The 17,481-nt window shown below is 48.9% G+C and overlaps 1 protein-coding gene across 3 annotated transcripts in view; it reads left to right on the top strand.

The window, feature by feature from the left end:
* The window catches only part of NCAN (neurocan), a 400,988-nt gene that overhangs the window by 346,226 nt on the left and 37,281 nt on the right, over window positions 1-17,481 (top strand). For all 3 annotated transcript variants that reach the window (XM_086946853.1, XM_086946852.1, XM_086946854.1), the window contains exon 12: window positions 6,547-6,660. In XM_086946853.1, coding sequence (XP_086802979.1) covers window positions 6,547-6,660 — 114 coding nt within the window. The remainder of the gene's footprint in view (window positions 1-6,546; window positions 6,661-17,481) is intronic.

The raw sequence follows: 17,481 nt of genomic DNA, 5'->3' as shown, positions 1-17,481 counted from the left end.
AGGACTATTAGCTTTGTCAATGGTTATTAGTTGCATAAGATAAATAAGCTGCAACTATGGCTTGTTACATATAATATTGGAAAAGCTGCCGGTGTCTTTGCCCGGCCCTGCGCCAGCACCAGTCGCAGATTGTTCTAGATTGTTCCTGATTATGTCATATGGGGGTTGAGGCCTACTGTGACGTCATTCAGCCGGCGGCCCTTTAATGTTCGTGGCTCGTGTGTTTGGTTTCGGGGCCTGTGATGCAGACGAAGCTTTCAGCGGCCACCATTCACCGCACTGCCTTTTATATACAGATATTTAAATTAATAATATTAATTCTTATTCCTGTTTGTGTTATAAATTACAATTAAACCAGCTTTGGTCCCCGCGCGGTCTAAAGAGTTATTCTTAGACCCTGCCCCTCGTACAGGCCAGATATGAGTCAGCAGGAGCAATGCAGGAGCAATGCAGGGGCAATGCAGGGGCAATGCAGGGTCAATGCAGAAGCAATGCAGGGGCAATGCAGGAGCAATGTAGCAGCTATGCAGGAGCAATGCAGCAGCTATGCAGGAGCAATGCAGGAGCAATGCAGGAGCAATGCAGGGGCAATGCAGGGGCAAAGCAGGAGCAATGCAGGAGCAATGTAGCAGCTATGCAGGAGCAATGCAGCAGCTATGCAGGAGCAATGCAGGAGCAATGCAGGGGCAATGCAGGAGCAATGCAGGGGCAATGCAGGGGCAATGCAGGGTCAATGCAGAAGCAATGCAGGGGCAATGCAGGAGCAATGTAGCAGCTATGCAGGAGCAATGCAGCAGCTGTGCAGGAGCAATGCAGGAGCAATGCAGGGGCAATGCAGGAGCAATGCAGGGGCAATGCAGGAGCAATGCAGGGGCAATGCAGGGGCAATGCAGGGTCAATGCAGAAGCAATGCAGGGGCAATGCAGGAGCAATGTAGCAGCTATGCAGCAGCAATGCAGCAGCTATGCAGGAGCAATGCAGGAGCAATGCAGGGGCAATGCAGGAGCAATGCAGGGGCAATGCAGGAGCAATGCAGGGGCAATGCAGGGGCAAAGCAGGAGCAATGCAGGAGCAATGTAGCAGCTATGCAGGAGCAATGCAGCAGCTATGCAGGAGCAATGCAGGAGCAATGCAGGGGCAATGCAGGAGCAATGCAGGGGCAATGCAGGAGCAATGCAGGGGCAATGCAGGAGCAAAGTAGGAGCAATGCAGGAGCAATGTAGCAGCTATGCAGGAGCAATGCAGCAGCTATGCAGGAGCAATGCAGGAGCAATGCAGGGGCAATGCAGGAGCAATACAGGGGCAATGCAGGAGCAATGCAGGGGCAATGCAGGAGCAATGCAGCAGCTATGCAGGGCTGTGCAGACATGGAGGGAATGCAGAATTGGGTTCAGTCCGTTGGCTGGCCTGTGCACATTCATAATAAGGATCTGGGACTCGGGGAGGTTCCCCCAGTGCACTTTTAGGAGAGAGAGAGAGAGAGAGAGAGAGAGACAGGCAGACAGACAGACACATTGAGAGAGAGAGAGCGAGACGGAGAGAGAGAGAGAGAGAGAGAAAGCGAAAACTAAACGAGTGGAAACTCGGCCCGTCCTTCAGGAGGGTGTAAATTGGATGACATAGCACCTGGAGGCCAGTGATGTGTAAGAGGAGATTTCACGGTCCTCTGGAGATAATCTCCCCTCTTAATGCACACCGTGTCCGCAGAGTGATGGATCGCGCGGCCTCTGGGGCAGCTGTAATGCAGCTCTGCTCTCCGAGGCCTCTGGAGATTGGGTGGTGGTAAGGATTGCTGTCTTTTCCTCTTCCTTGCCCAATCACTATCATCTCACAAAGAGCCCTTACAGCGGCTTTCGTCTGAGTCCTTCTGTGCCCATGAACTTCGCGCCTTTGGGTCCTCGCGCACCTGAACCCTCGTGCCCTTGGGTCCTTGCGCACCTGAGTCCTCGCGCCCCTGAGCCCTCGCGCCCCTGATCCCTCGCGCCCCTGATCCCTTGCACCCCTGGGTCCTCGCGCGCCTGAGCCCTCATACACCTGAGTCCTCTCATCCTTGGGTCCTCGCGCACCTGAGCCCTCGCACATCTGAGTCCTCTCGGCTTAAATCCTCATACATCTGTGTCTTCTCGCCCTTAAATCCTCATACATCTGAATCCTCTTGCCCTTAAATCCTCATACATCTGAGGCCTCTAAACCTTAAATCCTCATACATCTGATCCCTTTGCCCTTAAATCCTCATACATCCGAGTCCTTCGCACAAAGATACTAGCGCGGCAGTTCGCTATAATGAGGACGGAAGCTTGACAGATGCTTGGCCAGTAAAGAGAGGGGTAGGGCAAGGGTGTATACTTGCTCCCTTGCTGTTTACACTCTATATAAACAAGCTGGGTGAAGCCCTAATTTCATCATGTAAGGACATCCCCAGAGTTGGCCAAAAAAAAATCCTGGCACTACTATACGCTGATGATGCGGTGTTAGTAGCCAGGACTGCTCGAGGCCTACAATCATTGTTAGACTTCTTTATTAATTTTATGGACTCCTTGGATCCAAAAACCAGTTGAAAAAAATTGCACGCCATGTCGATAGGCAGCCGACGGGCAAATAGGGCTTTGTTTGTCTGCAAGGGGCAGGAGCTCAGTAAAGTACAAACCTTCCCATACCTGGGTATTGTTTTTGATGACAAAAGATCATGGGCAATGCAGCGGGCGCTGAAAAGAACCATACTAGCGAGGGCCACAGGTGCCCTGTCGGGCTTTGCTAAACGATTAGGCTGTAAGCCGTTACCGGCCATTATGAAAATCTACAACGCCAAATGCGTGCCCATGGCGTTGTATGGGAGTGAGGTGTGGGGCTACACTAACTCAAGCGAGATTCAAATGACAGAAAATGTTTTCTTTGGGAAAATCCTATCGCTCCCTCAATCAGCAGCATCATTCAATGTGCACGAAGACCTGGGGGCTGGTTACATTTCTGATCAGATTGCTGTAGCTCCGATACTAGGGTGGTTGAGAATCTGGTCCCAGCCAGTGCCGAGTTTGAATCAATTAATTATCCAGGACTGTCTGTCCCTAGACAAGGCCATGGCTATACCATGGATCCGGTACATTAAAACTCAACTGGACTTAATGAGTAGCAATGACTTGTTTACAAACCCGATGGCTTTAAGTAAAATCATGATTAAAGCAGTGAAATCCCAGTTTATAAACAGGTGGGATGTAAAGAGGGAAGAGAAGGAATTGGCTAAACCTTCGGTTAGAAAATGTGTTATGTTAAGTGCAGGGAGAGATATCCAGCCGTACCTGACATACATAAATAAGCCATTCCACCTGTTTTTACTTGTAAGGTTCAAACATGGTATCCTCCATTGGCTGCTATCTTTTCCCGGGGGGTTTGCTAAATGTGGGACGTTGGGGCCGTGTCCGTGTGATAATAAATCGGAGCAAAATGTCATCCACATGATTTTCTTTTGTACATTTTATGTACTGCAGCGAAAGAAATTTATTCTCCCACTATTAAGAGGTTGTAATTTTGATCAGGTTAGACCAGCCCTGGTTTATTTACAAATGTTAGGATCCGCTGGGATATGTTATGGGGTGGCGAGCAACATCACAGGGGCAGTGAGATGCCGAAAGAAAATGCTGCTACCTTAATCGCTGCCTTTTGTGCCCGCACTATTTTGATAGCTTTAAATGTAAAGATTATTGTATATTATGAAAATTGGAATTTTTAGAAACTATTAACTTTCAATTTGGTGACAAACTTTTTATTTTGTCTCGGCATTCACCAACTATTTTATTTTTGCACATTGTAATTTATTTATTTGTGTAATCATGATCCAATAATGTGATTAAATATGAAAGGAATTTACTGAGTGTGCTTTGATGGTTTTAAAATTTTTAACCCAATACAGCTAAATTTTGAATTTGAGTCCTTCGCCCTTAAATCCTCATACATCTGAGTCCTCTCGCCCTTGAATTCTTGTACATCTGAGTCCTTCGCCTTTAAATCCTCATACATCTGAGTCCTCTTGCCCTTAAATCCTCATACATCTGAGTCCTCTTGCCCTTAAATCCTTGTACATCTGAGTCCTTTGCCCTTAAATCCTCATACATCTGAGTCCTTCGCCCTTAAATTCGTGTACATCTGAGTCCTCTCGCCCTTGAATCCTCATACATCTGAGTCCTCTTGCCCTTAAATCCTCATACATCTGAGTCCTTTGCCCTTAAATCCTCATACATCTGAGTCCTTTGCCCTTAAATCCTCGTACATCTGAGTCCTCTTGCACTTAAATCCTCGTACATCTGAGTCCTCTTGCACTTAAATCCTCGTACATCTGAGTCCTCTTGCACTTAAATCCTCATACATCTGAGTCCTCTTGCCCTTGAATCCTCGTACATCTGAGTCCTCTTGCCCTTGAATCCTTGTACACCTGAGTCCTTCGTCCCTTGAATCCTTGTACATCTGAGTCCTTCGCCCTTGAATCCTCTTACATTCTGAGCTCTCACACTCTTGGATCCACTGCTCCTGATTCCTCATGTCCTTTGATCCTCACCTGAGTCCTTACACTTTTGGGTCTTCGTGCAGCTAAATCCTCTCGCATTTGGAGCCTCGTACACCTGAGTCCTTGGGCCCTCACACACCTGAGCCGTCCTATACGTCATTCTCCCACAGTGATCCTAATCACCTACAAACTTGCAACCTTAGGTCCTCACGTCTCTGGATCTTTCGTCTGTCATGGATATCACTCCCTGTTAAGTCTTCAGCTTCCATGAAAAACGGAGAATGTTTCTAGAACAAATGGTACTATTAAAAGGGTAAAAACGAAATAAAATTATTCACTCAGGATAACAGTCCAATGTCAGTTTATCCGAGTATAGGGCCTTTCCGATAAAAAGAGTGGCACAGCCAGTGTCTTTCAAATAAATAAATTGATACAATTATTTGATTCAGAGATTCAGATACCAGACTAAGAGAGTAGTAAAAGATCCAAATATCCTAGTTTAGAGGTGGGAGGGAATGGAAAATCCTCAACATTTCAGGCTCAAACTCTGAATACCGAATGAAATCCACCATCCGAATGTCATCGACACCCCTCTACCTTTGATAGAAATTCAGACCACAGACTCTCTCTACTTTTTCAGACTTCCCTACCGAAATTTGAGAATTTTCTTAGTTATCTCTGAACACTCAATCGGTCCCAAAGTTTTTAAATTCGAATTTTCAAACAACATGGGTCGCAAATGTTTCTTTCAAGGAATATGCATGCTTAAGCCTAAATCAAAATATATTGGCCATATGTTGCTATTGAAAATTGTAAACCAACAAAATTTGTTGTATGGTACCAGTGAGTGACAAAAGCCAGTAACAGACACCATTTCAACATGTTTCATCCCACTAGGGAGTCTGTAGCCTGGGCCTTCGTTAGGATGTTGAGATTTTTTTTATATGAAATAGCAAATTATACATTAAAGTAAACTATTTCTGAAGATTTTCTGGTTTAGTCAGAACTGTATTTGTGGATAAGGGGAGTCAAACTATTATAGGCTGCAAAACGCCTTGTAGGATATGTGGTGAGGCCACAAACACAACGCTAAAGTAGACAGGTTTCAAAGTATGAATTATTTCAGCAGCACGTGAACATAGTTGGTACAATGCATAAAAACGAACATCTTGTCCCCTTCACTGAATCCACACAGCCACCTTCTTAGAATAGTGGCTAAAATGCAGAGCAAGAACAATGTCTGCATGTGGGGGAAGAGGATGTATTGGACCTAAATTGTTGGGTTGTGATTGGGTGGAGCTGCTCTTTGGGCGTTCTATTGGTGCACTCTACAGTTGGGTGGAGTTTGCACTGCTGAGAAGAGGTTTGGTGTTTACTTCCCGCTGGTATGTGGGTTAGGTGGGGTTTGCACAGCTTGCATGGAAATAAATACTTTTTTTACTGTTGTTGAGTGGGATGGTTCTTGTGCTGTTGGGGTGAAGGCTCTTGCAGTCATACTTGACTGGTTCTTGCAGAGTTCGCATTCGATTAGAGGGTTCTTGTTTTTGTTTTCTTTTCTAGTCATTGTAACTGGTTTGTGTTCCTGTTAGGTGTGATGGTTCTTGTGCTGTTGGGGTGGAGGTTCTTACAGTCATACTTGACTGGTTCTTCCAGCATTGGTGTTGGGTTAGTTGGTTCTTGTTCTGTTATTATTGCATTGTCTTCTCTTGTAGTCACTATAACTAGTTAGTGTTGGTGGTGGGTGAGTTGGTTCTTGTTCTGTTGGGGTGAAGGCTCTTGCAGTCATACTTGACTGGTTCTTGCAAAATGGTTCTCATTCTGTCATTATTGCATTGACTTCTCTCGTAGTCCTAGTAACTGATTTGTGTAGTGTTGGTGGGGGTGAGATGGGTCTTGCGCTGTCAGTGTTGCGTGTCTACTGTTAAAGTGATAGTTGACTGGTGCTTGCACTGTCAAGGAAGGAACAATCTTGCATACTTTGGGAAATGGTTGCAAGAACCAGTTCTTTTCCAGCTCCCCTGAAGCACCTGTTCTCTTTATTTTTCTAGATATTGACGATTGCCTGACATCTCCTTGCCAAAATGGCGGCACTTGCATCGACGAAGTCAACTCGTTCTTATGCCTGTGTTTACCGAGCTACGAAGGGCCAACATGCGAAAAAGGTAAGGCTTGCGAGCTTCTACGGGCTTTGAATAATTGTGGGTTATTTTAAAGTTAGACATAGATAGACATCCTACCTGATCACATGGAAGTGCACTTGATTGGAGTCATAATGCATGACCAGCCTTGCCACCGATTGGCTGATTCAACGCAGTTGAAAAATGTGGTCAGTTTAAGGATGTGTTTGATATGTTAATACCCGACAGTTGATATATTAATAATTTCTGATGGTTCTACCAACTCTTAGATATTTCACTAAACCCCCCCCAACTAATCTTCAGATTGCTTCAGAGAATATTGTTGTTATTTGATACATGTTTTCTATAAAATGAGCATAATTGTATTTACTACAACTTTTTTACCTCAGGAGGTGGTGTATGCAGAACATTAGGGTGTTTATGAATAGGGGTGCGTGCATATCTCTGTTTGAATGCAAGTATGTATCTGTGCATTTATGGTTACGTTTGAGAGTGAGCACGCGTGTGAATGTGTGCACGAGTTTGCATGTATGCTGTGTGCATGTGTACACACGTGAATCCCTTGGGGGGGAGGGGGGTAGAAAACTAGGCAAAACACTGGCAGTTGGTATTTACATATTTGCATCACACTTTGTTTTTGTACTTCTTTGAAGCATATTGTGATCATTAAAATGCATTACTTTTAGTGAGAAAATTGTATCTTGCAATAGGTGCTTAATAATTCTATAAGCCAAACAATGATCTTCATAAAATTGAACTTTACATTTACCTCAGTCCACTACAAGCCATTCCCTTCATCTCCTGGTTAAGCTTTTTATATGCAAATTAGATATTCCTTATAGCATAATCAATGTGTAGGATTTTTTAAAGATTATAGACAGACATTAAATGTTAAATGAATTCTCACTGCTACAACATCAAATATTGACGTCCAAATCTTAAATGCCAGTTTAGTATTATAAATGTAATCTTTTTACTGAATCAGGCAACGATAGTGAGTTTAAATAAGGCGGCTCATAAAGTCATAACATTTAATTACACTCAAATCAGTAGTTTCTCTTTTTGAGATATTAGCACTGTGCTAATGTCATAATTGATTGTATAATTACAACTTTTATATATGATTTGATATTTAAGCATAATGAAATATTATATAAATAAAAATATATTCAACCTATAAATCAATTAACACATTACATTTTCCTTTTTTATATGCAGTTTGTGGCTTTTCATTTGCTCAAAGAATATTAGAGAAGGGATTTTACAACTCGGAGTAAGTTATGAGGATATTGCAAGCCACAGAGGAGTTCAGTGTGCAGAGAGCTGGATGAGATGGTTTCCGCTCCATGCCAACGCTGCCGTGTCGCGCTTCTCTCGACCACCAATCTGATGGTCCACCAGCTCTGTTTTGAATCAGGTGGACCGCCATGTTTCTGACTGCAACGTCCCTGTTGGGTCCACCATCAGAAATCCTATGTCGACTGCCCGACGGAGTTTGGTCCATTTGTGTAGGAGCATCAGACTGCCCTCTCTATTCAGAGTGGACGATATGATGTATTTTTCTTTTCAGTACGGGACTGTCGCGGAAACCCTGGCGGTCCTGACCTGACAAATTAGGAAAAAAGACCCACACATATTTTCAGAATACTCGATTATATTAGAGTAATTTATTTTTTGTTTTTCAAAAACAAACTCCACATTTTTTTTAAAAAAAACAAAACAGTACGAGGGACAGAATCCTAAAACCTGGCATCCGCTCACCAAACTTTCAGCGGCTTTAGAAGAGCCACTGTGATGGCGGCTGCTCTAAAGGCGTGGCGATCTCTGTAGGGTTGGTAAGGATCTCAAAATATAGCGGGTGGTCGCCCAGCCACGGTGATGCAGGGAATGACCCCCACCACACGGTCAGCGGGCTACCTCCGTAGCATAAATGAGCCCTAATTTTGTTTCTGTCACCAGCCATGTTTTAAGCATAATGAATGTAGGCTCAAGGGTATTTGTCACAGATCACACTGTTCTGGTAAGCCTGACTGTAAACGCAGGGATCTTCATTCTGCAGTTTTCAACAAGAGAGTACAAGGAAAACTGATTTGGCATAAGCTAATGCTACTTTTTGCATGGCTGAACTCCAAAACATTTTGTAGAACAGATGGCATTCTCCAAACTCTCACTGCAGGTTTGATCAATTATTTATTCAAACATTTTTACATACACTTATCCCACATATGTCTTCAGTGCCTGTTATCATCAATTAAATTCATCCTCTGCGCCATCTTATAACATGCTGACAGGCTATTCCTGTTGGTTTAAGGATTTTGTTACATCTGCAGCTAATTTCAGATGTTAAATTAAACAAAGTGAACTAAAATGACTTGGCCCAGTGGTTTTAGTGAAGTTAATGAACATTGTGCATAACGTTATTATCTAAGCTGGAAATACAAATGTGGCCCCTTTCAGTGCAGTCTACCTGTTATAGCTAATTCCATATTTGTGATTTTTATGATTTTCCTTTGCAACTCTTCTGTCTTTAATTATGTGAATGGTCACCTTTCCAGGGTGCAATGACCACTGGTGGATTTTTCTTTCTCTTGAATGCAGCAATTACTATTGTGTATATTGTCCACCATTTAGACTTGCAGTGTTTGGAGCTGGGTCCGATAGTTATTGTCTTTGTCCGATGTAGCTTTGGCGCTGCGCATTAGCGTAACTTTACTCCATGATGCAATTACAGCTACAACTGAGTTTGTAAATTGTCTTTTGCCTGATGTGACAAGTTTTCGTTACCAGTGTCAGCACCGTTACATCAGTGCATTAAAGTGCATCTAATGAAAAGTCTGTCAATTATTTATTTAAATTGGTGACACTGTTTTGCAACCCAAAGGCAATGTTCTCTGTATCATATTCACATGCATAGTATATTGACTAAAGTGAATATAACTTTAAACATTAGCAATCCTGATATCCTGTTTTAGTTCTTCTAATGCACTGTTATTTTATTGATAAATAGTATTGCCATTCAATAACATCCTTTAGGCCTCTCCGACGAGTGTGCCATTTATATATCCATTTTGTCGACATTTCCATGAATATATTACCAGCGTTTGCCGCCTCTGCATTTAACTATGAGCATTTTCAGTATTGTCAATTTAAAATAATGTTCTGTGGCTGCTCCTGCGGTGTAATGATCCATTCGAGGCGCATCTTCTGTTTGGTAATGGATCGTAGCTGAGCTATCTCGTTTTCAAGTCTGTGAGGTTGTACCCAAAACCATGAGGGCACAAAAGAAGGTGAGATCTGTAAAAGAGTACATAATTTACTCAGACTCACAGAGTAACAGGATTGTATCTGTTACCTCCCATACATGAAGGCGCCGGTGTTTCCTACCCACCGGTGTAGTTGCTGTTTCCCTCGGTGCTGTTTCCTTGCTGTGTGGGGGGGGGGGGGGAGGGGGGGTCTACCATCCCATCCTCGTCGCCATTGTAATGTTGCCTGCACCCCCAAGGAAGACGCTGCAGCCACTGTGTGGTTTACTACTGGTTTATTAGGGCTCGCCTGTTGTGCGCAGCACAGCTGGCAAGCTATATAGGGGCTTATCCAGTCTTTATCCACACCACCACTGGCTGGCGATTCCTTGCAGTGCATGAAGCGCGTGCACAATGCCACCAGCCGCCTGCCTGCCTGCCTCGCATTCCCACATCAAAGGCAGCCCTCCCAGCGCATTTCTCACCCCCTAATTATTCACGGCCGGAGGCCGTATCTACTTTTAAAACGTGCACACCCCTCACCCCCCAGTCACTTCATCCGCGCCCACTTCACACGTGCTCTGCAGGTCATAAACAGGACCATCTGCTCCACTCCCAGCACTGCATGACCATCTTCAAAGCAAGCTTGTAACACGAGCTGCCCTCAGACGTTCCAAGACACACACTTTTAATGCTTCTGAGGTCGATAACATGAGCCCCGTTGCATTGACACACACTGCCCTCACACACACAAGTTACTGTCACACACACACCCTCAACCCCTCACCCTCCCTCACCTCACTCACCTCCAACACCTCACCCTCACACCCCAACCCTCACTCACCCTCACTCACCCACTCACTCACACCCTCAACCCCTCACCCTCACTCACCCTCACCCCTCACCCTCACTCACCCCAACCCCTCACCTCAACCCCCACCCCTCAACCCCCCACCCTCACTCACCCCCCACCCCCCCCCTCACCCCTCACCCCACCCCCTCACCCCACCCTCACCACCCTCACCCACCTCACCCCACCACTCACCCCCTCACCACCCCACACTCACCCTCACTCACCCCTCACCCTCCCTCACCCTCACCCCCACCACCTCAACCCCTCACCCCAACCCCCACCCTCACCCCCCACCACACCACCCCACACCCACCACCCCACCCCTCACCCCACTCACCCCAACCCCTCACCCCACAACCCCTCACCCTCACCCTCACCCTCACTCACCCTCAACCCTCACCCTCACCCACACTCACCCTCCCACCCCTCACCCTCAACCCCTCACCCTCAACCCCACACCTCACCCACCCTCACTCCTCAACCCCTCACCCTCACTCACCTCACCCCTCACCACTCACCCTCACTCACCCCCTCACCCCCTCACCCCCTCACCCTCACTCACCCTCACCCACCACCCCCTCACCACCCTCACTCACCCTCACACCCTCACCCACCCTCACCCCCTCACCCTCACTCACCCTCAACCCCTCACCCTCACTCACCCTCAACCCCTCACCCTCACTCACTCCTCAACCCCTCACCCTCACCCCTCACCCCTTCACCACCACCCTCACCCACCACCCCTCACCCTCACTCACCCTCAACCCCTCACCCTCACTCACCCTCAACCCCTCACCCTCACTCACCCTCAACCCCTCACCTCACCCCTCACCTCAACCCCTCTCCCTCACTCACCATCAACCACTCACCCTCAACCCCTCACCCTCACTCACCTCACCCACCCTCACTCACCCTCAACCCCCCACCCTCACTCACCCTCACTCACCCTCACCCTCACTCACCTTAAACCCCTCACCCTCACTCACCTCACCCTCACCCCCTCACCCTCACTCACCCTCACTCACCCTCAACCCCTCACCCTCACCCTCACTCACCCTCAACCCCTCACCCTCAACCCCTCACCCTCACCCTCACCCACCCTCACTCACCCTCAACCCCTCACCCTCACTCACCCTCAACCCCTCACCCTCAACCCTCACCCTCACTCACCCTCAACCCCCCACCCTCACTCACCCTCACTCACCCTCACCCCTCCACTCACTTAAACCCCCTCACCCTCACTCACCCTCACCCTCACTCACCCTCACTCACCTTAAACCCCTCACTCACCCTCAACCCCTCACCCTCACTCACCCTCAACCCCTCACCCTCACCCTCACTCACCCTCAACCCCCCCACCATCACTCACCCTCACTCACCCTCACCCTCACTCACCTTAAACCCCTCACCCTCACTCACCCCCTCACCCTCACTCACCCTCACTCACCTTAAACCCCTCACTCACCCTCAACCCCTCACTCATCCTCACTCACCATAAACCCCTCACCCTCACTCACCCTCAACCCCTCACTCACCTCACTCACCCTCAACCCCTCACTCATCCTCACTCACCTTAAACCCCTCACCCTCACTCACCCTCAACCCCTCACTCATCCTCACCTCACCCTCACCCCCTCACCCTCACTCACCCTCACCCACCCTCAACCCCTCACCCTCACTCACCCTCAAACCCTCACCCTCACACACCCTCACTCACCCTCAACTCCTCACCCTCACTCACCCTCACTCACCCTCACCCACCCCTCACCACCTCACCCTCCCTCACTCACCCTCACTCACCCTCACCCCCCTCACTCACCCCACTCACTCACCCCTCACCCACCCTCACCCCTCACACACCCTCAACCCCTCACCCTCACCCCCACCCCTCACCCCCCTCACCTCACTCTCACTCACCCTCACCCCACTCACCCTCAACCCCTCACCCCCAACCCCACCCCTCACCCTCACATCACCCTCACTCACCCTCACCACCCTCACCCTCACCCCTCAACCCCTCACCCTCACTCACCCTCAACCCCTCACCCCTCAACCCCTCACCCTCAACCCCTCACCCCTCACCCCTCACTCACCCTCACTCTCTCTCACCCCACCCCCTCACCCTCACCACCCTCACCCCCCTCACCCCCTCACCCACTCACCCTCACCCTCACCCTCACCACCCTCACCCTCACTCACCCTCACCCACACCACACACCCTCACCCCACACCCTCCCACCCCTCACCCCCACACCACCCTCACCCTCACCCCCACACCCACACCTCACCCTCACCCCCCAACCCCTCACCACCTCACCCCTCAACCCTCCACACCACCCCTCACCCCTCACCCTCACACACCCTCAACCCCTCACCCTCACTCACCCTCACCCTCACCCACCTCAACCCCTCACCCTCAACCCCACTCCCTCACTCACCATCAACCACTCACCCTCAACCCCTCACCCTCACTCACCCTCACCCACCCTCACTCACCCTCAACCCCCCACCCTCACTCACCCTCACTCACCCTCACCCTCACTCACCTTAAACCCCTCACCCTCACTCACCCTCACCCCCTCACTCACCCTCACTCACCCTCAACCCCTCACCCTCACCCTCACTCACCCTCACCCTCACTCACCCTCAACCCCTCACCCTCACTCTCACTCACCCTCACTCACCCTCAACCCCTCACCCTCACTCACCCTCAACCCCTCACCCTCACCCTCACTCACCCTCAACCCCCCACCCTCACTCACCCTCACTCACCCTCACCCTCACTCACCTTAAACCCCTCACTCACCCTCAACCCCTCACCCTCACTCACCCTCAACCCCTCACCCTCACCCCTCACCCTCACCCTCACTCACCCTCAACCCCCCACACTCACTCACCCTCACCCTCACTCACCTTAAACCCCTCACCCTCACTCACCCTCACCCTCACTCACCCTCACTCACCTTAAACCCCTCACTCACCCTCAACCCCTCACTCATCCTCACTCACCTTAAACCCCTCACCCTCACTCACCCTCAACCTCACTCACCCTCAACCCCTCACTCATCCTCACTCACCTTAAACCCCTCACCCTCACTCACCCTCAACCCCTCACTCATCCTCACTCACCCTCAACCCCTCACCCTCACTCACCCTCACCCTCCCTCAACCCCTCACCCTCACTCACCCTCAAACCCTCACCCTCACTCACCCTCACTCACCCTCAACTCCTCACCCTCACTCACCCTCACTCACCCTCACCCACCCTCAACACCTCATCCTCACTCACCCTCACCCTCACTCCCCCTCAACCACTCACCCTCACTCACCCTCACCGACCCTCAACACCTCATCCTCACTCACCCTCACTCCCCCTCAACCACTCACACTCACTCACCCTCACTCACCCTCAACCCCTCACCCTCAACCCCTCACCCTCAACCCCTCACCCTCAACCCCTCACTCATCCTCACTCACCCTCAACCCCTCACCCTCACTCACCCTCAACCCCTCACCCCCTCACCCTCACCCCCTCACCCACCCTCACCCCCTCACCCTCCACCCTCACTCACCCTCAACACCTCACTCACCCTCAACACCTCACCCTCACTCACCCTCAACCCCTCACCCTCACCCTCACTCACCCTCAACCCCTCACCCTCACTCACCCTCAACCCCTCACTCACCCTCAACCCCTCACCCTCACTCACCCTCAACCCCTCACCCTCAACCCCTCACCCTCACCCTCAACCCCTCACCCTCACTCACCCTCAACCCCTCACCCTCAACCCCTCACCCTCACTCACCCTCACTCACCCTCAACCCCTCACCCTCACTCACCCTCACTCACCCTCAACCCCTCACCCTCACTCACCCTCAACCCCTCACCCTCACTCACCCTCACTCACCCTCACCCTCACTCACCCTCAACCACTCACCCTCAACCACTCACCCTCAACCACTCACCCTCAACCACTCACCCTCAACCACTCACCCTCAACCACTCACCCTCAACCACTCACCCTCAACCACTCACCCTCAACCACTCACCCTCAACCACTCACCCTCCCCCTCACCCTCCCTCACCCTCACCCTCCCTCACCCTCACTCACCCTCAACCCCTCACCCTCACTCACACTCAACCCCTCACCCTCACTCACACTCAACCCCTCACCCTCACTCACCCTCCCTCACCCTCAACCCCTCAACCCCTCACCCTCACTCACACTCAACCCCTCACCCTCACTCACACTCAACCCCTCACCCTCACTCACCCTCACTCACCCTCAACCCCTCACCCTCACACAGTGCAATAGGTCTCAGACCATTTCAGTTACAGCTTTAAGAAATGTTTATGGCTTTTTTTTATTTGTAATTCTTTAGCATTGGCTACAGGAAACAAAAATGCTAAACATTTACAAAAAAAAACCCATAAACAATTCTAAAAGCACTAACTCTAATGGTGCGAGACCTATTGCATTTCCAATGCTTGTTTATATTCTCCCTAAAGAGCGCCGAGCCTCTGCTGCTCGTACCGGCTCTTCGCGCCAATCTCGCTGCGATGCGCGCGCAGCCCAACATGGCCGCCAGCACGTCACGTCGCCGACGTGACGTGCAAACACTAGAACGCGCCACTACAAGGTGGACCCTGAGTGTCTTAGTAGGCTAATGCGTCCACTGTAAAGGCATGTCTTCAACCTCATGGTCACAGGTTCAAATCCCAGCGGGTTCACTCAGCCTTTCATCCTTCAGAGATCGATAAAATGAGTACCATTGAGTTAGGTAACAATAAACATCTGCTACTCAGTGCCAAGATACCCTTTGGTTTACTTGCCCTTTACAAATATATGTAATGTCATAACACCAATCCATACTTGAACCGCCTTCAAGAAGTGCAGACCTTTCCATCAGCAGAGTCTTTCTACCATGAAATTATTTATTTCTAGTAGACACGGTGAACGCAAGTAAACACCATAAGTAATCACGGCTTAGCAACCTTATGTGTCTGACCGTTCTCGCAATCAGATTTGTTAAGAAAAAGGCGCGCATTAAATATGCCTGGTTCGGTTTGCACCGGAGTCGACTCTTAGCTGATTTAAGATGAAAAAATCCAACCTTGGCCATCACGGGTCGGTCAGCATGTGTTTCAGACCATGATGGAAGAGGATGCTGAGGTTGTGCACCTATGTCGCAGGGGCTCGTCGCGTACCCTTAATTAATGCCCGCTCGCACTGCCTTCGAGTCAATCTCTGGCGTCTCTTTGAACCCACCCCTCTTTCATGTTCGAAGAAGGCTTCGCCAATTTATCTCCATCCAGCGTAGGCACTAGACCCGACATGTCACCTCTGCTTTGTTCTACAAACACATTTCTCCCTGGCCAGTTTCTGATCTTTTCCTACTTACGCACTCTTGCCACCTCCCAGCTCGGCCCATCGCACTTCATCACAGATACGGTGGCCTCTGAAACCCCGGGATGCGGTGGTTGCAGCCGGCTTGCGCTTGTCAGTAATGAGGGCTAGAACATCAGGCTAGGAACATGAAAAAAGGTCTCTGTGCTTTGGGTCGGCTACTGTCTCTGGAGGAACTTGGCGGAACGCGAGCTACCAGTGCTGGCGTACCCCGTTGCATCCTAGCCTGCCGACCTCGCTCCCGCGGCTGTGGGTGGCGCATCAGAGCAGCGGGAACTCAGAGATCGCACACTGGAAGGGATCAGGGATAGGAGCGCGTTCTACTTATTATGCTGACCAGAATCTCATCCGAAACCAAGGTTCAAAAAAAGGAGCGATGGGGAAAGGCATCAAAGGAGCAAAGAAGACAACCTGAGCAGCAAAGGAGAATTTCTGTCCATCAAAAGCAAGGAAGGCTCTTTAGATCTGTGCAGAGAGATACATTGATAAGTCTGATTGGTTGTGTCTTTTTATGCAAGTGTTCTATAGCTTTTATGTGTCGCGAAAGGCAAAGGAGCCTTATCACAAAAGCCACATGTCCTTTAAAAAAAAATTGTATCAATACAAATCAGAAATTTGCAGGAATGCACTGTTGACAAAAATAGGCTTGTCGACGTGGGCAGGAGCAAATTGTGAGGGAACAAATATATTCCACTGGAATGAAAATAGGTAAAATAGAAGCAGCGGTGGTTCCTCTCACATGGATTTATAGAATTAGTTAGGCTTATTATTTTCCAGATATTTAATATCATAAATGCAAGGACTCACTTACACAAAAATTGTAATGCAAAACAATGTTATATTGTAAATAAAAGCCTGTGTCAAATTAGATGATTGTGAGTAAAGTGCAGGTTGTGCAGTGTTCATTGAAAACAAAATATTCACCAAATGATAATAGGCAGTTTCATTTTTATTATATATGATGGTTTAGGCCTCATTATAAAATACAAGTGGCTCATTATTGAGGTGGCTGAGGGACTGGACCAAACATTATATATCAGTGTTGACGTTTCGACTTACATATATTGATCAATGGGTCTCATGGGAACAGTCCAGTCTGAACTCCAGGAAGGACCATGCCTGGCAGTTCGGGCTGGATTGTTCCCATGAGGCACAGGGTCAAACTGATTTGCATATGATGGGTCCAAACTGGAATGATGCGGAGAGCAAAATAACGATGGATTTAACCCAGATCTCTTGACTGGGGGTGAATGTTCGATTGATTCAGCATTCTGCCCATCATCTGTTCTTTTTGCCCTTGTCGCCCTAATTGGGAGGGTATGTCGAAGACGTGAGTCCCATG

Source organism: Lissotriton vulgaris, chromosome 12 (genome assembly GCF_964263255.1).
Source record: "Lissotriton vulgaris chromosome 12, aLisVul1.2, whole genome shotgun sequence".
Lineage (NCBI taxonomy): Eukaryota > Metazoa > Chordata > Amphibia > Caudata > Salamandridae > Lissotriton > Lissotriton vulgaris.
The sequence above is the reverse complement of the archived record's forward strand: the minus strand, read 5'-3'. Positions and strand labels throughout refer to the sequence as shown.